Consider the following 13,980-nt stretch of genomic DNA (forward strand, 5'->3'; position numbering starts at 1 on the left):
TATATTACTCAAGTCAAATTTTTCTGCATTCCCTTCATCCAATTTCAACTTTTGAAGACCCTTCAAAGGAAAATACGATATTGATTGAAGTCTAATGCCTATTTCAATATCATGTTGTTCAACGACCGGCAGAAAACTTAGAGATACAATTAACAATTTACGTTAAGTACGTATAGCATATACGATTATTATCCAATGTTTTTCAGTACTTCTAATAAAAACTGAGTTTTGCAGGCAAAACATTAATGAGGATTTATATTAATTAATACAAAATAATACATTCAAGATCTTCCTTTTTTTGCTTCATATTGACAACAATAGTAATAATAACAAATGGTTATAATGTGCATTTTTTCCACAAAATGGAACATTTTCCTCCATGCAGTCACATTTACACAACCCTACATAGGGCCTTTAAAACTGAAACAATGCTGCAGACACACATGGCATAAAATGACATTTTATGACATACTTATATTCACCCAACCTAAACAACCTAGTATCTGCTCTCTGTGACACCACCAACTGGTTTATGAGTTCCTGTTTTGGAGCTTGCAATTTGACAATCAGCCTTCTTGGGGTTTTTTTTTTTTTTTTTTTTAATCCAGAAAAAACAATATTTTGAGGAAAAGGTGGAGCTGAAGAGGAGTGAAGTTTGCATATAACCTGCTCTTTACTCGATCATGAATGTCAGTGAATCACCATGTCTGATACAATCTGTAGATCACGTTAGCCAAGCCCCTAATCCATCTCCTCCTCAATGGTCTATTTTCCTATGAATCGGACCATCATTTAAAAAAATGGACATCATGCTGTAATGAAGTAGATTTAAATTTAGAGACTTAGACCACAAACTCTCTAGGAAAAAAATTCTGAGGTAATAAATAAAGTTAGAGATATGGCCATTTTCCCATAGACCTAAATATAAACTGGAGGCGCACCAAATGGTCATTAGCTAGAATAAAAGTTTAAGGCTCTTCAGTTTTAACTTCACTTTCATACCCACAGTCTATGTCCACTTCATAGAAAGTTACCACTTAGCTAAAATCTTTTACTGCCTCAACTGCAAAGGGGTCACCTTGCAGGGCGGAGATGACAGTGAGCACGTGCAAGTCGTCAGAGTTTCCTTGTCCCAGGCGGCCATAGCTGCCCTCCCCACAGGCCAATACTGTACCGTTAGGCTGGATCACAAAGGTGCAGTTCTGACCACACACCACCTGAGGAGGAGAACAAAGGAGAATGAAACAGGAAGATTTTAGCAGGAGAACAGTCTCTTGCAGTCCCAGTTTAGATATCAGTGGTTTGATGAAATGCATTCACATTATTCTGTTGCAGTTGTTTGCGAACAGATGGCAGTGTGTGTGCTGTCTGTCTGTGTACCTGTTGTGCCTGAGAGAACGACGGAGCAGTGGTTGGTACCAGGATGTTTCTGCCAGCCTCAGCCAGCTGCCCATGTCGCCCTGCACCCCATAGATACACATCACACTTTCCTCCAAGGTGCCAGTCCTGGAAACACACACACAGACACACAATAAAATGAATGGGATAAAACAACAGCTGACATGTTGACCAAAAACCTTTGCTTGAATCTAAATTACCTCTGGTCTTGAGGTGGCCCAGGACATAATCTGTTCGTCCATCCCAGAGGCCCATTTACTGTTGTCCTGAAGAAACAAAGTAAGAGGGTTTTATCTTCTCATTCATTAAAATGACAAATAACATCACCAGCAGTTGCTGGAGCTCCCTCACCATGAGTAGCGCCATCTCATCTTTGGGCACAGGCTCCAAGTCAGGAACAGAGAAGGACTCAGGGAAGGTGGCACCTCGAGCGAGGGCTTCTGCTGCCTTCACTGTTGTAGAGAAGCAGTCCAACCATGCCCACTCACTGGCACTCCAGATTGTGGTGCCAGACTCTGGAGGACAGTGTCGAAGGTGAGGTGGCAGAGGGGGGCGACACAGAAGCTGGTCAAGGTGGAGACCCACGGCCATGGAGGCGAGACACTGCATATAGGGGCTGTGAACAAGCTGCTCGCCACAGACAACGTGAGGCTAGAAGATGGGAAGAGAAGTCAATTTAAGCCACTAGGGAACAACTGAATATCAGAGTTTTGTTTTTTTTTGTTTCTTTGTTTTGTTTGACCATTTTCAGGATGATGCAGCATCATCTATACAGGCAATCCTCACAGGAAAGCTACCCACAGATTTATTCTCATGAGATGAGGACAGTCAGGGTTAAGATTATGAGCAAAATGATTCCAACATGTTCCAAAAGGAATAATGAAATCCACAGCCACAGATGTCATTATTCCTGCACGGTTAGGGTTAGGGTTAAAAAATAAAATTAAATAAATAAAAAAATATGAAAAAATATGTCAGAGGTCATGAATTTGTTGTGACCTGTAGCAACACACCAGGACCCTAGAAGACTCAGACTGGATGGGACTGAACAGCACAAATACTCATTCGTAGTCCATCTGCTGTAAAAAGTGTTTTTCTTCTGTCTCCCACAACTGAATGTTCCTCGCAGAGAAATTTTCAACTTCTCGGGAAATCAGTGATTTATAGGACTTGGATTAAGATCTTAATATTTTTTGTGAAGTTACATTATGTCTGAGTCTCCCATAAAATGTTTGTATGTTATTTTTCTAAACACTTGTATAACAAAATATTAAAACTAATAACTGGTGGTGGTGGTGATGGAGGAACTGATATGAAAGCATATTAAATGTCTATACCTTCTCATAGGCATACTGCTCCTGCAGCATGACGGGTAATCTCTCGAGAAAGGCCCTCATGCACGGTGCCATGTTTAGGCCGACTACGCCCTGCTTCTTTAGTGCTGTGCGGCAAGTGGCCAGCACATGGTTGGTCACCATGAACTCTTTAGAGCAGTTTACAACCAGAACGTCCTGGGAATGAAGCCACACAAATGAAACAGACCGGATAATAAATAAGTATGTTAGTGAATCATGGAAACATTTTTGAATCAGGTTAGATGTGTTACCTTTGACCTGTTGGAGCAGACAGCGACACCAACATCTGGGATCCAGACAATGTTCTGGATCGCCCCAGAACCGGCTACTGCTGTCTGGAGCACAGAGCCATCCTGTTGAACATCAACACACATGAGTACTGTGACTATAGTGGAAAGGTATTCAGGGTCACTGTAAACAGTGGTCTTTGTGTGTGTAATGAAACCTTTGTTCTTTTTACCTCCACGTTATTAATTTAATGTGTTTCACACATCTGTGTATCTATGTGTGTTATACCTACAGTATTTACGTATGCTGTGCGTGGGTCTTTTGAGCTCCATTAATGTGTATTTCCTACCCGCAGGGACCAGATGTTCATGAGGCCTCCCACCCCTCCAGATGCCAGGGCCAGACCATCAGGGCTGAAGGCCAGTGTTCTGACTGGAGTGATGTGGCCCTTCAGCTGAAAAACACACATCGCTCTATCTTCTGACCACCGAGAAGACTGCAAAACAAACATTGACAGCTTGTCAGAGTGAATAAAGAATGATTTGGTCAAAAATGTGCTTCGAGATTAATGTTAAAAAAAATCTGCTTAGTCTGTAAAAAAAAAAAAAAATCCAGCTTTTGTCTGCAGGAGGGAAAATTACCATCCACTTTCAGCACAAACCTGCCACCTGCTAAGCACGGTGATGATGGTGTGACAGAATGACAATGACATGAGTGAGATAAGCAGTTTGAACTTTAGCCTGCAGAGAATTTTCAAAAACACACAATCAAACCAATCAAACTATCTCACATGGAGGTTCTGACAGAAGAACTACCATGCCTCATATCTGGTTTAATCATAATAATCAGCAGGACATCTTACCTCTAATTCTCTCTCTATCCACTGTGTCTGTGTGCTCTGTAACTCTACAGTATGTCATAACATTGATCCATGCAGTTTTGAGTCTGCCTGCTTTAAACTCTTGACTCTTGTGAATGTGGTGAAAGACTAAGATTAATAAAATCTTCATCTAAATGTAAAAGCAAACAAATACTGAGTGTGTTTTCAGAAAATGTAACAACCTAATTGAAATTGAGTGTAATTGTTGACGAAAAAAGTAAAAGTACCATGAATTTAGATTTGTTTTCATTGTCCCACCAACCCTCTGAGGAACTGGATTCTGGGAAGTTGGAGATGTCCTGAGGAACAGTCCAGACTGTGACTAGGCCATTTTGGCAGCATCTGGAAAAGACAGCGATGCATGAAGATCTCACAAGTTGTTGAATAAAACAAGAAAGTATGTTCAGTCACAGTCTGGCCTGGTATGAGAGAATGACCTACATGGCTAGCATGCTGAGGGCCTTAGGCCCTCGTCCAGGCAGACTGCACCAGGCCACACCATTGACCATAGATGGGTGTCTCAGACTCTGCAGGCAGCACCAGTCTGACCCTGAGCCAGAGTCAGAGTGAGAGCTGCGGCTGGTCCACAGCTTCACTGTCTCCTCTTTGGCACAGGTGAGCAAGATCTGACCATTGGGACTCCACCTCATACTGGTTATTGACTCCTGGAAAAACAACAACGGAAGTAATGTTTTGCTTTAAATTTGTTTTATTCCACACACTGATTAGACCTGATTATTTTTGCAGTTCTAGTTTACCTTGTGTGCATCAATGACCACAATTGCTCCCTTTTCTAAGGGCTCTTTGGATCCAATCAGCAGCTTTCCATCTGCATACCCCACAGCAAAAGGCTTATCTTCACTGTACCAGGCAATGTTCATCACTGCCACTGAAATGGGATAAAACATACACAAAATAATTGCCACAAACTAGATGGCAGTAGTTCTGCCTTTCACCAAAAGACATCACTCAAAAGAAAAGCAATACCATCCTTCCTGTAGCAGTGCTCCAACTCAGTGCGGTGCATAGTGGTGCTATCCAGCACCTCAATGAGTCCCAGAGATCCATCCATCCGCCCCACCAGCAACATGTCCTTGGGTTCACCACACCATAAGGACTCTGCCTCCTTATTAGGCCATGCAAGAGCTGACACCCAGTGAGGCTGCACATCCAAAAGTCCTTTACCCCCTTAGATTAGCAAAGAGGAGCTTACAGTTAGTTTACAATTAATCCATTATCAATGATTTCTGGAAGTACTTATATAACTATGCCCAGAGACAATGAATGTGTATACGGTGTTTGACTTGCTTGTAAAATAAGGAGCTATGAGAAAAATGCTCATTGGGGCTAACAGCAATGTGTGAAGACTTTCATTCTTGAGGCGATTGAGAGTGGCCAAGGACAGATGGTGCATGCTGCAGGGTGTGGTGGGAGGCAGAAAATGATGATTGGACTGCGTTCAGTCCCTGAGCATATTTATTTTTAATGGGAGCTATAAAATCTTAATACCCTCTCATTCATATTCTGTGGACCTCACACATTCATTATACAAGCTGAGCCTCATTGAGCATTTTATATCTGATGGATTCTCAAAAAAACTCAAATCGAGCTCACAGTCAACATAATGTGAAATAATTACAGAAATGAATAGTTAAAACAAACAAACAAAAACAACAACAAACTAATTACCATTAACTTGCCAAATGTTGACCATTTTCTCCATGGCTGATGCCAGATATTTCCCTGTTACACTCCAGGCCAGAGGAGACAAGCAAGGATCACTGGGAGACCCCAAACCTGACATGCCTTCCTCTGAGCAGCCATCACTGAAGAGAAAACACGTGAGATTTAAGACTGCAATAAAATGTATTTGACCCTGAAGAGGCAGCAGAACAAACTGCTAACACATCTTAAATATAAACACATCCATGTAAAATTGATATGAAGAAAAGACTAAGAAATAAGACAAAATATGTCATTGTCCATGGACCTCTGTGCTGTATTGTAGGGAGGGAATTCAGACAAAACAGCTGAGAGCTAGGTGCTTGAATGAGCTAATGATTGGTTGTGACATCAACAAGCGGAGCCAATAGAATTGTTGCGACTCTAGATGTCATTAACAAAGATGGTAGATGTCCAACTGGGATAGAGCTTAGTTAACTTTGTTCAAGTTTATTGAAAGAGGTCAAAAATTGCTGCTTGTTAAAAAGAGCTAAATGTCTAAGGAGAAAAAAAAAAACTGTATGCCATCTCCTTAAACTATGGCAGAGCAATATCCCTCTAGAGATTAAGTGATATCTAGTAGTGATATACCGTTCCATGGAATGAAGGGGGTTAATAAAACAGTGAGATTTCTAGAGGTGGATAGTGACTGAAATGTTAGAGGTGTTTCAGAAAAACTCACTCTTTATTGAAGATGCAGGTCTGCTGAAGGGTGTACTGGCTTTTGGTTACATTCCACATCCGGACCGTCCCATCATTGCCACTGGTGGCCAATAGGCCTTTCTTACTGCACCAGCCACACGTAATGACCTGAGTCAAACAGAGAATTACTTCAAATACCAAATAGAAAGGCAGGCACCAAAGACACATGTTTAGGGTTTTAAAAAACTGCCTACCCTGCTCTGGTGAGCCTCCAGCTTAATGAAGGAGCACTTTCGCAGGTCCCCTGCCATGTCGGCAAAGGTCTGGGGACGACTCTGGTTGTTGTCACGGTCATGAGCAGCCAGTGTGCGGACAAGCTGCTGAGCAGCCCACTGGCGGTGTTGTGAGGAAAGCCTTGAGGATAGGCAGCAGGCTGCCAATGCGTTGGCCAGCTCCAGAGGGCCTACAGCAGAGGTATTATGGGAAGGATGGGCATACAAATGCGCAATTAGACCTGCTTGACACGGAAAACAAGGTGACAAGGTAGCCCAGTGAGTGAGGGAAGGGACAAATGAAAACACAAAAAAGCACAAGATAACAAAAAGTGATCCCAATGAACAGAGCACCGGTGCAAAGCTATATGAGTTGTGTGCATGAAAGCCCAACAGACATGAATGATGACGTGAATTACACCAATACATGCTAATTATCATGAGATTCAAGACAGATAAACACATTATAAAACATTTTCTTCACATTAAAGGTAGTGAGAAGCAAAACTGAGATTGGAAATTAATTACAGACACAAAAACCTCAAAATAATAGTTCTGACACATTTTTGTATGCATAGTTGATTGTCTTAATCAACTAATTCAGTATTCATTAATATCAGTTATAAAAGTAATTATTACAAATAAAACAGCTACATGAATAATACCTGTCTACTTGGAAATGAAAAAAAAAAAAAAAAAAAAACAACCAAAAAACAAAAAACAATATGAAACACCATGTTTGTGAGATACAATAAAAATGAGACAAAGAAATGCACAGAAAAAGCAAAATGCATATTGTTTATGTTTCATGCTCCTCTAAGCTTACAAACCTCTTTTCTCCAAATCAGCCTTGTCATAAGCAGGTCTGAGTCTGGCCCCTTTATCTGCTAGCAGAGCTACCAGTGCCTGGGTGACCACAAAGTTGGGGGAGGTGACAAGCTTGTTCTCCTCAGCCACACCACGCAGAAAGCTGGGCAGGAACTTCCTCTGGATGGGGTCATCCACTGTGGTCAAGTTCATGCCTGTGGCTGCAGAGATAAGGTTCTGGAAACAGAAAACAGCATCATGGTGAGGGGACTCTCTGTGTGGCCTTCATATAACCACATTTGCAATACTCATCACCAGCAGCAAGTGCAAAAAAAAAAACATATATAAAGCTTACATAGGACAAGATGCAGACAGGACACGTTCTGTTACCTGTGTGCAGAGCTGCACCAGCAGCTTGGCAGCGTTGGGGCTGTTAGAGGCCAGGCAGCCTACAGCAGTGCTGAGGTAAGCCAAGCAGGAGATGGGTTTGCTCGCCTTGGAGGCTCCACGTGGCCTTTCAGTGTGACCGGCACCTGCTGTAGGGCTGGTGGATAGACCGGCTCTGCCTGCTGCTGCCAGACACATGAGTCGGACCAGAGTTCTGATGTCAGTCAAACCCAGAGACTCCAGACCTGCTGCAAGGCTGCAACTCGAACCACTGTGATGGAAGGAAGGAAGCATTACAGCATTACATCACAGACAAATTTAACAGAATTTTAAAAATATTGAAATAAGTAGGGTTAGGGTTAGCATCCATTACACTGAAAAGCATTAAATATATTTGATTTCCAAGAGCTACCTTCAATCAAATTAGTGGCTAAACAGGGATAAATGTTAAAAATATAAGAATAAAGAATAAATATATTCTTTGTTAATTATAAACTGTCTTTTCGTGAATGTTTGGCACATACAAAGGTTTGGTATCATACAATTACACCAACATTTGGGCTTTTCTGTTTTTGATGCGTATGTGCTTTTAATTATAAAATAACTGATACTTTGGTTGAGGCCAATGATTCCCCTCAAGCTCTTACTGATAAAAGAAAATCACACAGGTACCTGACAGAGAGCAGAGACAGGGCTCTCATCACCATGGTCCTGGCCAGCAGCACCTGGGCTGCAGCGGTCACCCTTCTTAGTGCCATTACTCTGTCATGTGGATTCTGCAGAGCTGCTGCCTGTTCCCCGAGGGTCACCCTGCCTGATGAGCTCTTGTCCACTGAGGTCTGACAGCCTGGACACAAACACACTCTCTCTTGACTGGGACCCCATAAAGGGATATTAGCTAAAATATTAGATAGGTAAATTAGCTAAAACAACAAGATGATACTGAGGAATAAATTAAACTATGAACCCTCCTCCTCACCTATCTGCAGCAAGGTCTCCTCCATACTGTTGGCGGCCGTCACCATTGCTATGGTGGCTCCAAGTGGGTCGCTGTCAGGGAACTGGACAGCCTCGGGGACAATTCTGTGCTCACTCAGACCTAACGGGCCAGCCAGGAGCTCAAACTCTTCCTCCCCTGTCAGCTTCTCATCTTCTTCAACATCCAGCATGTCCCAGTCCTCTGCAGATTGACAAACACAGAACAAATAAAAATAACATGTAATTCCCCAGAGGGGAATCATCAAATAACTCAATGCTGGATTCATTAAATGCATGCCATCAAGTGTTACCTTCATAGACACTGTCCTGCTTTCCCAGGAGGTCAGGAGCCTGCCCCTTATATCTGAAATGAAAGTTCATGAGAATGAGAATTCAGTGCTGGATTTATGAGTCATAAAGGAAAAGGCGATTAACCTGTCTCAACCTCAACATCACAGTCCTTGTATAGTGAGCTTACCTCTCCACAATAGGGACCTTGGCCTTGCTTTTGATGGCCAGGTACTTCTCTCTACAGGCCCCACACAGCAGGTAGTATGGATTCCCACTGCCACACTCCCCACCGAACCAGCCGTCCACATATGAGCCGTTGCTGCGATAACCCTGCCGGTTGGCGCTGCGGCCACAGCCTGGGTGGCTATTCTTCATGTGCTGATTGAAGTTGGCCACATTGGCCTCACACAACTCACACACTACCACCTCATCCCGGTCGTCTGTCTCACATACGTGCTGCGAGGTACAATAACACATAGGCACACACCCATTTGAATTCAGGAGGGCAAGAAATGTATTCATATGACACACACAGGACACAGTGGCTAGGCAGCAGTCAAGCACTGATGCAATGTAACATATTAAAAATATAAGTCAATGGCAGTTTTACATGAATTCCAAGCAAGAGCCAACTATAAGCTATGAGTATTCATTTTCTTGCACTTCATGCCGGTTATAGAATTTCTGTGTTTCCTTCAGGAGAAAAGGTGACCACGTCTCATACAGCTAACTGCTAAAGCGTGCACTTGCGCATTTACTGTGATGGAGGAGTAATGCAGGGCAGGAAAAGAGCAGAATGGTGATAGCAGCCCTCTGACCGTAGCATAAAGTCACACACACCCATGTTGGCCAGTCCAGTACCTCCGGGATCCACATTCCCAGAATGTCAGTGTCACTGGCGAGGTCCTGGCCGAACATGGCCTCCATGGTCTCCTCATCCAGGTCCATCTCCAGCTCTTCGTCCAAGTTGAAGTCATACAGGGCAGCTGAGTCCTCTTGCTGTTGGAGGGATGACACCTCCCGACGCGACTGACTGTGGTGGGCCTGCACTGACCGGTACAGTCCGGCTGAAGGGGACAGGAAAGAAAAGAAAGTGAGAAGATGACGTCGGAGGATAGTCTGCACTTTCATAATGAAGAAAGGGGGAAGAAATATCACCTGCGCGGGCCAACAGTGTTCGGGCAGCCAGGTCGAAGCGGTGTTTCCTGCCAACAGCGGGGCGTCCTCGAAGAGCAACACCACTGGAGGCTGATGCACTATCCTGCTCCAGACCCTCAGGACTGCAAAGTACACACACAAGTTGGTTTTCATATGTGAATATTGTGAAGTTAAGAAAGTTTTCAAATGATTCAAAATGCAAATGGAAGCTCATTTTCCCCTCTAATTTTTAAGTTCAGACTTAGACTAAGATATAAAATGCTTTCATCAGGGATTCTGTGTTCTTAAGTTATTTTGGAGTTTCAGTGGAAGGTTTGTGATTTAAGAGCAACATGTTAGTGCACATGTGACAGGTGTGTGTCTGTGCTGTGACTTTACAGCAGGAGAAGAGGTGGAAATGAATAGGTTATACCACATATTGACCTGTCTGACAATAAGGATAGAGTACAGAGCAGGTCAGATCAACTCCTCAGTCCTCCTCAGCTCCACTTTCACCCATAAACATGGTTTCTTCTGATTTTAAAAACCCAGTAGCCAAATTGCAGGCCTTGAAACAGCAGTTCATAAAATAATGAGTGACATCATAGGAGGTTGACAGTTGGTTAACCCAGATGTTTACATCAATGCAAATTTGACCCAGAACCAATAAATAACCATGTTTACTGCTCAATCATTGACCAAGGCTGGATGCTGATTGCAGCCCTTTTAATTGCCAACAAGATGTACCCCGCATTCACCCAATGTGAGCTGGGACTGACTCCAACTGAAAAATGTTAGAAGATGGATGAATGAATGAATATTCATTCAGCTATTGATGGTTTTTGCAATTGAGCATTTTATTGATTATTTAATAGAATAATCAAAGTAATAATATTGCCTTATTAAATAGCAATGGCTGATAACTGATAAAAAGTACACTAAAGACATCTCTCAAGTTGAAAAAAAATAAAATAAAAAATCAACTTGAGTATAGTGGGCTAAGTATATGTCTAAATTAATGGGCTACAGCAAGGTACGGCGACCCCGCCAGTTCTTAGACCGGACCACACCAGAGACCACACCCCTGCAGAGAGTAGAGACTAGACTGTCTCTGGGTTAAATTTGTGTAAAATGCTAAAAACGGAATTCTAAAAAATTAAAAACTGGCACAAAAAAAAAAAAAAAAAAAATCGGAAAAATGGGAAAAATATAAACGGAACTGGGGAAAAAATTAAACAGATTTTATAGCCCTCTAGGTAAAAACCAAATTGAGTCAAAATGTTTCCTTTCAACGAGGATGGGGTCGGTTTAATCTCTCTTCCCTCCATTATTGTCGTGTCCTCCTTGTTTTGGTGCTTTTTGCGCATGTGTATGTTCCAGAACCGGCTCCGTGATGACGTCAGGATGTCCCGCATACAAAATGGAGGCAGACAGCCTGCAGATTTGCTTTATTTTTATTTTAGCGATTTTGGGACATTTTAAATTGATTCTGAATCGTAGTAAGTGAGAATTGCTATTCTTAAATGAACTGATTTTTCCCCACACCTCTACTGATTGATGTCCTTAACTAGCAATTACAAATAAACAAAATTAATGTACAGTTTTAACAATCAATCACATTAAAATCAAGATGTTTATGTTACGTTACTTTGTGTCATTACCACATTACACTGGATGCACAGGATGGTGTTGTTTTCCTGCCCCCTTAAATGGTCCCACACTTTGAAATTTTCTGTGTTTTCTGTCATTTTGTGGCTTTGCACCATCTTATCTATTATCAAGCTTGTCAAATGTGTGTCAATAATAACCATCTGTGTGAAACACAAGCAGAGCAAGTTGTCTAATGTGAGTGAGATTAATTAAATGCAGCAACAATTCAAGAAAGATTGCCTCAATAATTTTTTGTAATTGAATTATTCAAAACACTTGAGTAACTGTTTCAACCCCGAACTGTAAAAGTGACTATTAGCATGTTGATATAGCAGCTGGTGATAAAAGGATGTTTCTGGACTTACTTGTTTGTTTTGTCTCAATTCTTTCTGCTTAGTTAACAAACACAAAAGTATCAGTTTGTAAGTATTCTGTATGTTTGATTTGATAAGCATGAATAAAGAAAACTAAATTGTTAGGGCAAGAACAAAAGAACAAGATTCATGCGATGAAGCACGAACTAGCACGAACAGAGTCAAATGAGCAGCTGATTTCACATTTGGAAAATGCACGGTGACTTCCTGACAGAGTGACAAAAACATCCTACCTCCCACTAAAGCCCTCCTCCATTTCTGAAGCATCTGCACTGGCAATGTCTCCTGGAGAGCACAGGTATGAGTTCTGGTCCAAGGATTTGCCTCCAGCGGATGCTGTGGCGCCAGAACAGGAGGAGTCAGACCCGTCCCCCCCGACACCACCGCTGCGTCTGGTATGAGTCTCATCGTGCTCGTCCTCTGTGCCTGGATGCTCTATCATCCACATGGCCAGGACTGTTATGTTCTGAGCGTCTGCCTCTCCTCGCGCACCTGGAAGTACAGGACATATCCACATATAACACAATATTCAACACTGTGTGCTTAATAGACCAAAAATGTTCTCTTAATCATGGCCTGGTTGCACAGTGCAAAAATGGCACTGCTCTACCCTTACTGTAGTACAGAGCTGTCTAATTTGTAAATGCCTGAAGACAAATTCAACTGAATGATATTAATATAACTGCAAGCAACTCTGGTGGGAACTTAAAGGAGACTGACCAGTGGCCTCCAAGGCTCTGGTAATCTGGCGAAGGGAGAAGCCCATCTCCAGCAAAGGAACAGCAATGGCAGGAGGAGGTGGAGACGTTGAAAGCCTGCTGCTGGGGTCTGAAAGAGCTGCAGTAAACACTGACACTGTTACTGAAATTATTATGTAGGTTTGAATATTGCTTTTAAGGTTCATTGTTTTATACCTTTCCAATGTTTTATCTTAATAACACATTTTGGAAAAAGGAACTGCTGTGTGTGGATGCATGAAAGTATATTTTTTGCCATTGTTCCTTGTTTTACATGAACAGCATGAAAACTATCATAAAAGCTTTGTACTTGCAAGGCAATCTGGCATACTTACAGGTACCTGTTCGGTTTTGTGGCCTTGTGGGCTGGGAGTCAGGGGAAGTGAGGCTCTGCCTGCGGCCGACCTCGTCAGAGGGAGAGGTTGGCAGAGATGAAACTGGGGGTGTCTGGGCTCGACGGGCTGGGACCAGGGTGGTGGTAGGGTAGCTAGAGAACATTTGTCTGTAATAAGGCAAAGATAAAGAAGAAATAAAATAATTATTTCAGTTTTATCATACATGGAAAACAAGGGGTCTTCATGACAATATGTGCAGCCCTCTGTTCCCACCTGAGGAGGCTGAGAGGCATGACCCCTGGAGACTCTGAGGCAGGGACTGTCTCTGTGTCTGTGACTGGTGTGGTGGCAGTTGTGGTGTCCTCCAGTGAGGAGCTCATGAAGGAGGTGGTGCTGGATGCAGAGGGGCTAGTGGTGACTGGGGTTTGTGCCAACTGCTCACCCTCTGTACCTTCCCCCTCACCCTCTGGTTCACTTCTCACTCCTAAGGGACATAAGGACACAGATGATGACATCTGATTCTAGATTCTATGTACACAGTGAGGCTCCAATTGGCAATAGTGAATCAACAGCTATGAAATGATGCTGGTAGAAGATATATATATAGAAGGGGGAGGATTTGGGGAAGTTTTGAGAATAGTTGTTTGTTTAGGTAAAAATAGGTAAAAATTACAGAAAAATAAGAACAATTTATCACATTACTTTGCACTATTTAGGGACACCTTGTGTATGAAAAAAAACTTATTTTTTATCGTGTATATGCGTTTTGGGTTAAAAAAAAAAACAA

The 13,980-nt window shown here is 42.4% G+C and overlaps 1 protein-coding gene across 7 annotated transcripts in view; it reads right to left on the reverse strand.

Moving 5' to 3' along the window:
* Positions 1-13,980, reverse strand: part of herc1 (HECT and RLD domain containing E3 ubiquitin protein ligase family member 1) — a 54,461-nt gene that overhangs the window by 9,119 nt on the left and 31,362 nt on the right. For 4 of the 7 annotated variants that reach the window (XM_029498761.1, XM_029498760.1, XM_029498759.1 and 1 more), the window contains exons 40-65: positions 13,467-13,677; positions 13,194-13,360; positions 12,842-12,958; positions 12,355-12,613; positions 10,119-10,240; positions 9,801-10,027; positions 9,148-9,416; positions 8,981-9,033; positions 8,671-8,871; positions 8,364-8,538; positions 7,695-7,962; positions 7,328-7,541; positions 6,480-6,739; positions 6,266-6,393; positions 5,551-5,687; positions 4,849-5,049; positions 4,620-4,750; positions 4,303-4,526; positions 4,089-4,203; positions 3,331-3,477; positions 3,005-3,106; positions 2,736-2,909; positions 1,750-2,049; positions 1,599-1,664; positions 1,381-1,506; positions 1,079-1,217 (exon numbers count right to left, since the gene is read on the reverse strand). In XM_029498761.1, the coding sequence (XP_029354621.1) occupies positions 1,079-1,217; positions 1,381-1,506; positions 1,599-1,664; positions 1,750-2,049; positions 2,736-2,909; positions 3,005-3,106; positions 3,331-3,477; positions 4,089-4,203; positions 4,303-4,526; positions 4,620-4,750; positions 4,849-5,049; positions 5,551-5,687; positions 6,266-6,393; positions 6,480-6,739; positions 7,328-7,541; positions 7,695-7,962; positions 8,364-8,538; positions 8,671-8,871; positions 8,981-9,033; positions 9,148-9,416; positions 9,801-10,027; positions 10,119-10,240; positions 12,355-12,613; positions 12,842-12,958; positions 13,194-13,360; positions 13,467-13,677 (4,533 nt within the window). The remainder of the gene's footprint in view (positions 1-1,078; positions 1,218-1,380; positions 1,507-1,598; positions 1,665-1,749; positions 2,050-2,735; positions 2,910-3,004; positions 3,107-3,330; positions 3,478-4,088; positions 4,204-4,302; positions 4,527-4,619; positions 4,751-4,848; positions 5,050-5,550; positions 5,688-6,265; positions 6,394-6,479; positions 6,740-7,327; positions 7,542-7,694; positions 7,963-8,363; positions 8,539-8,670; positions 8,872-8,980; positions 9,034-9,147; positions 9,417-9,800; positions 10,028-10,118; positions 10,241-12,354; positions 12,614-12,841; positions 12,959-13,193; positions 13,361-13,466; positions 13,678-13,980) is intronic. The other 3 variants (XM_029498757.1, XM_029498758.1, XM_029498762.1) reach the window with 3 other exon arrangements.

Source organism: Echeneis naucrates, chromosome 3, assembly GCF_900963305.1.
Source record: "Echeneis naucrates chromosome 3, fEcheNa1.1, whole genome shotgun sequence".
In the NCBI taxonomy this organism is placed as follows: domain Eukaryota; kingdom Metazoa; phylum Chordata; class Actinopteri; order Carangiformes; family Echeneidae; genus Echeneis; species Echeneis naucrates.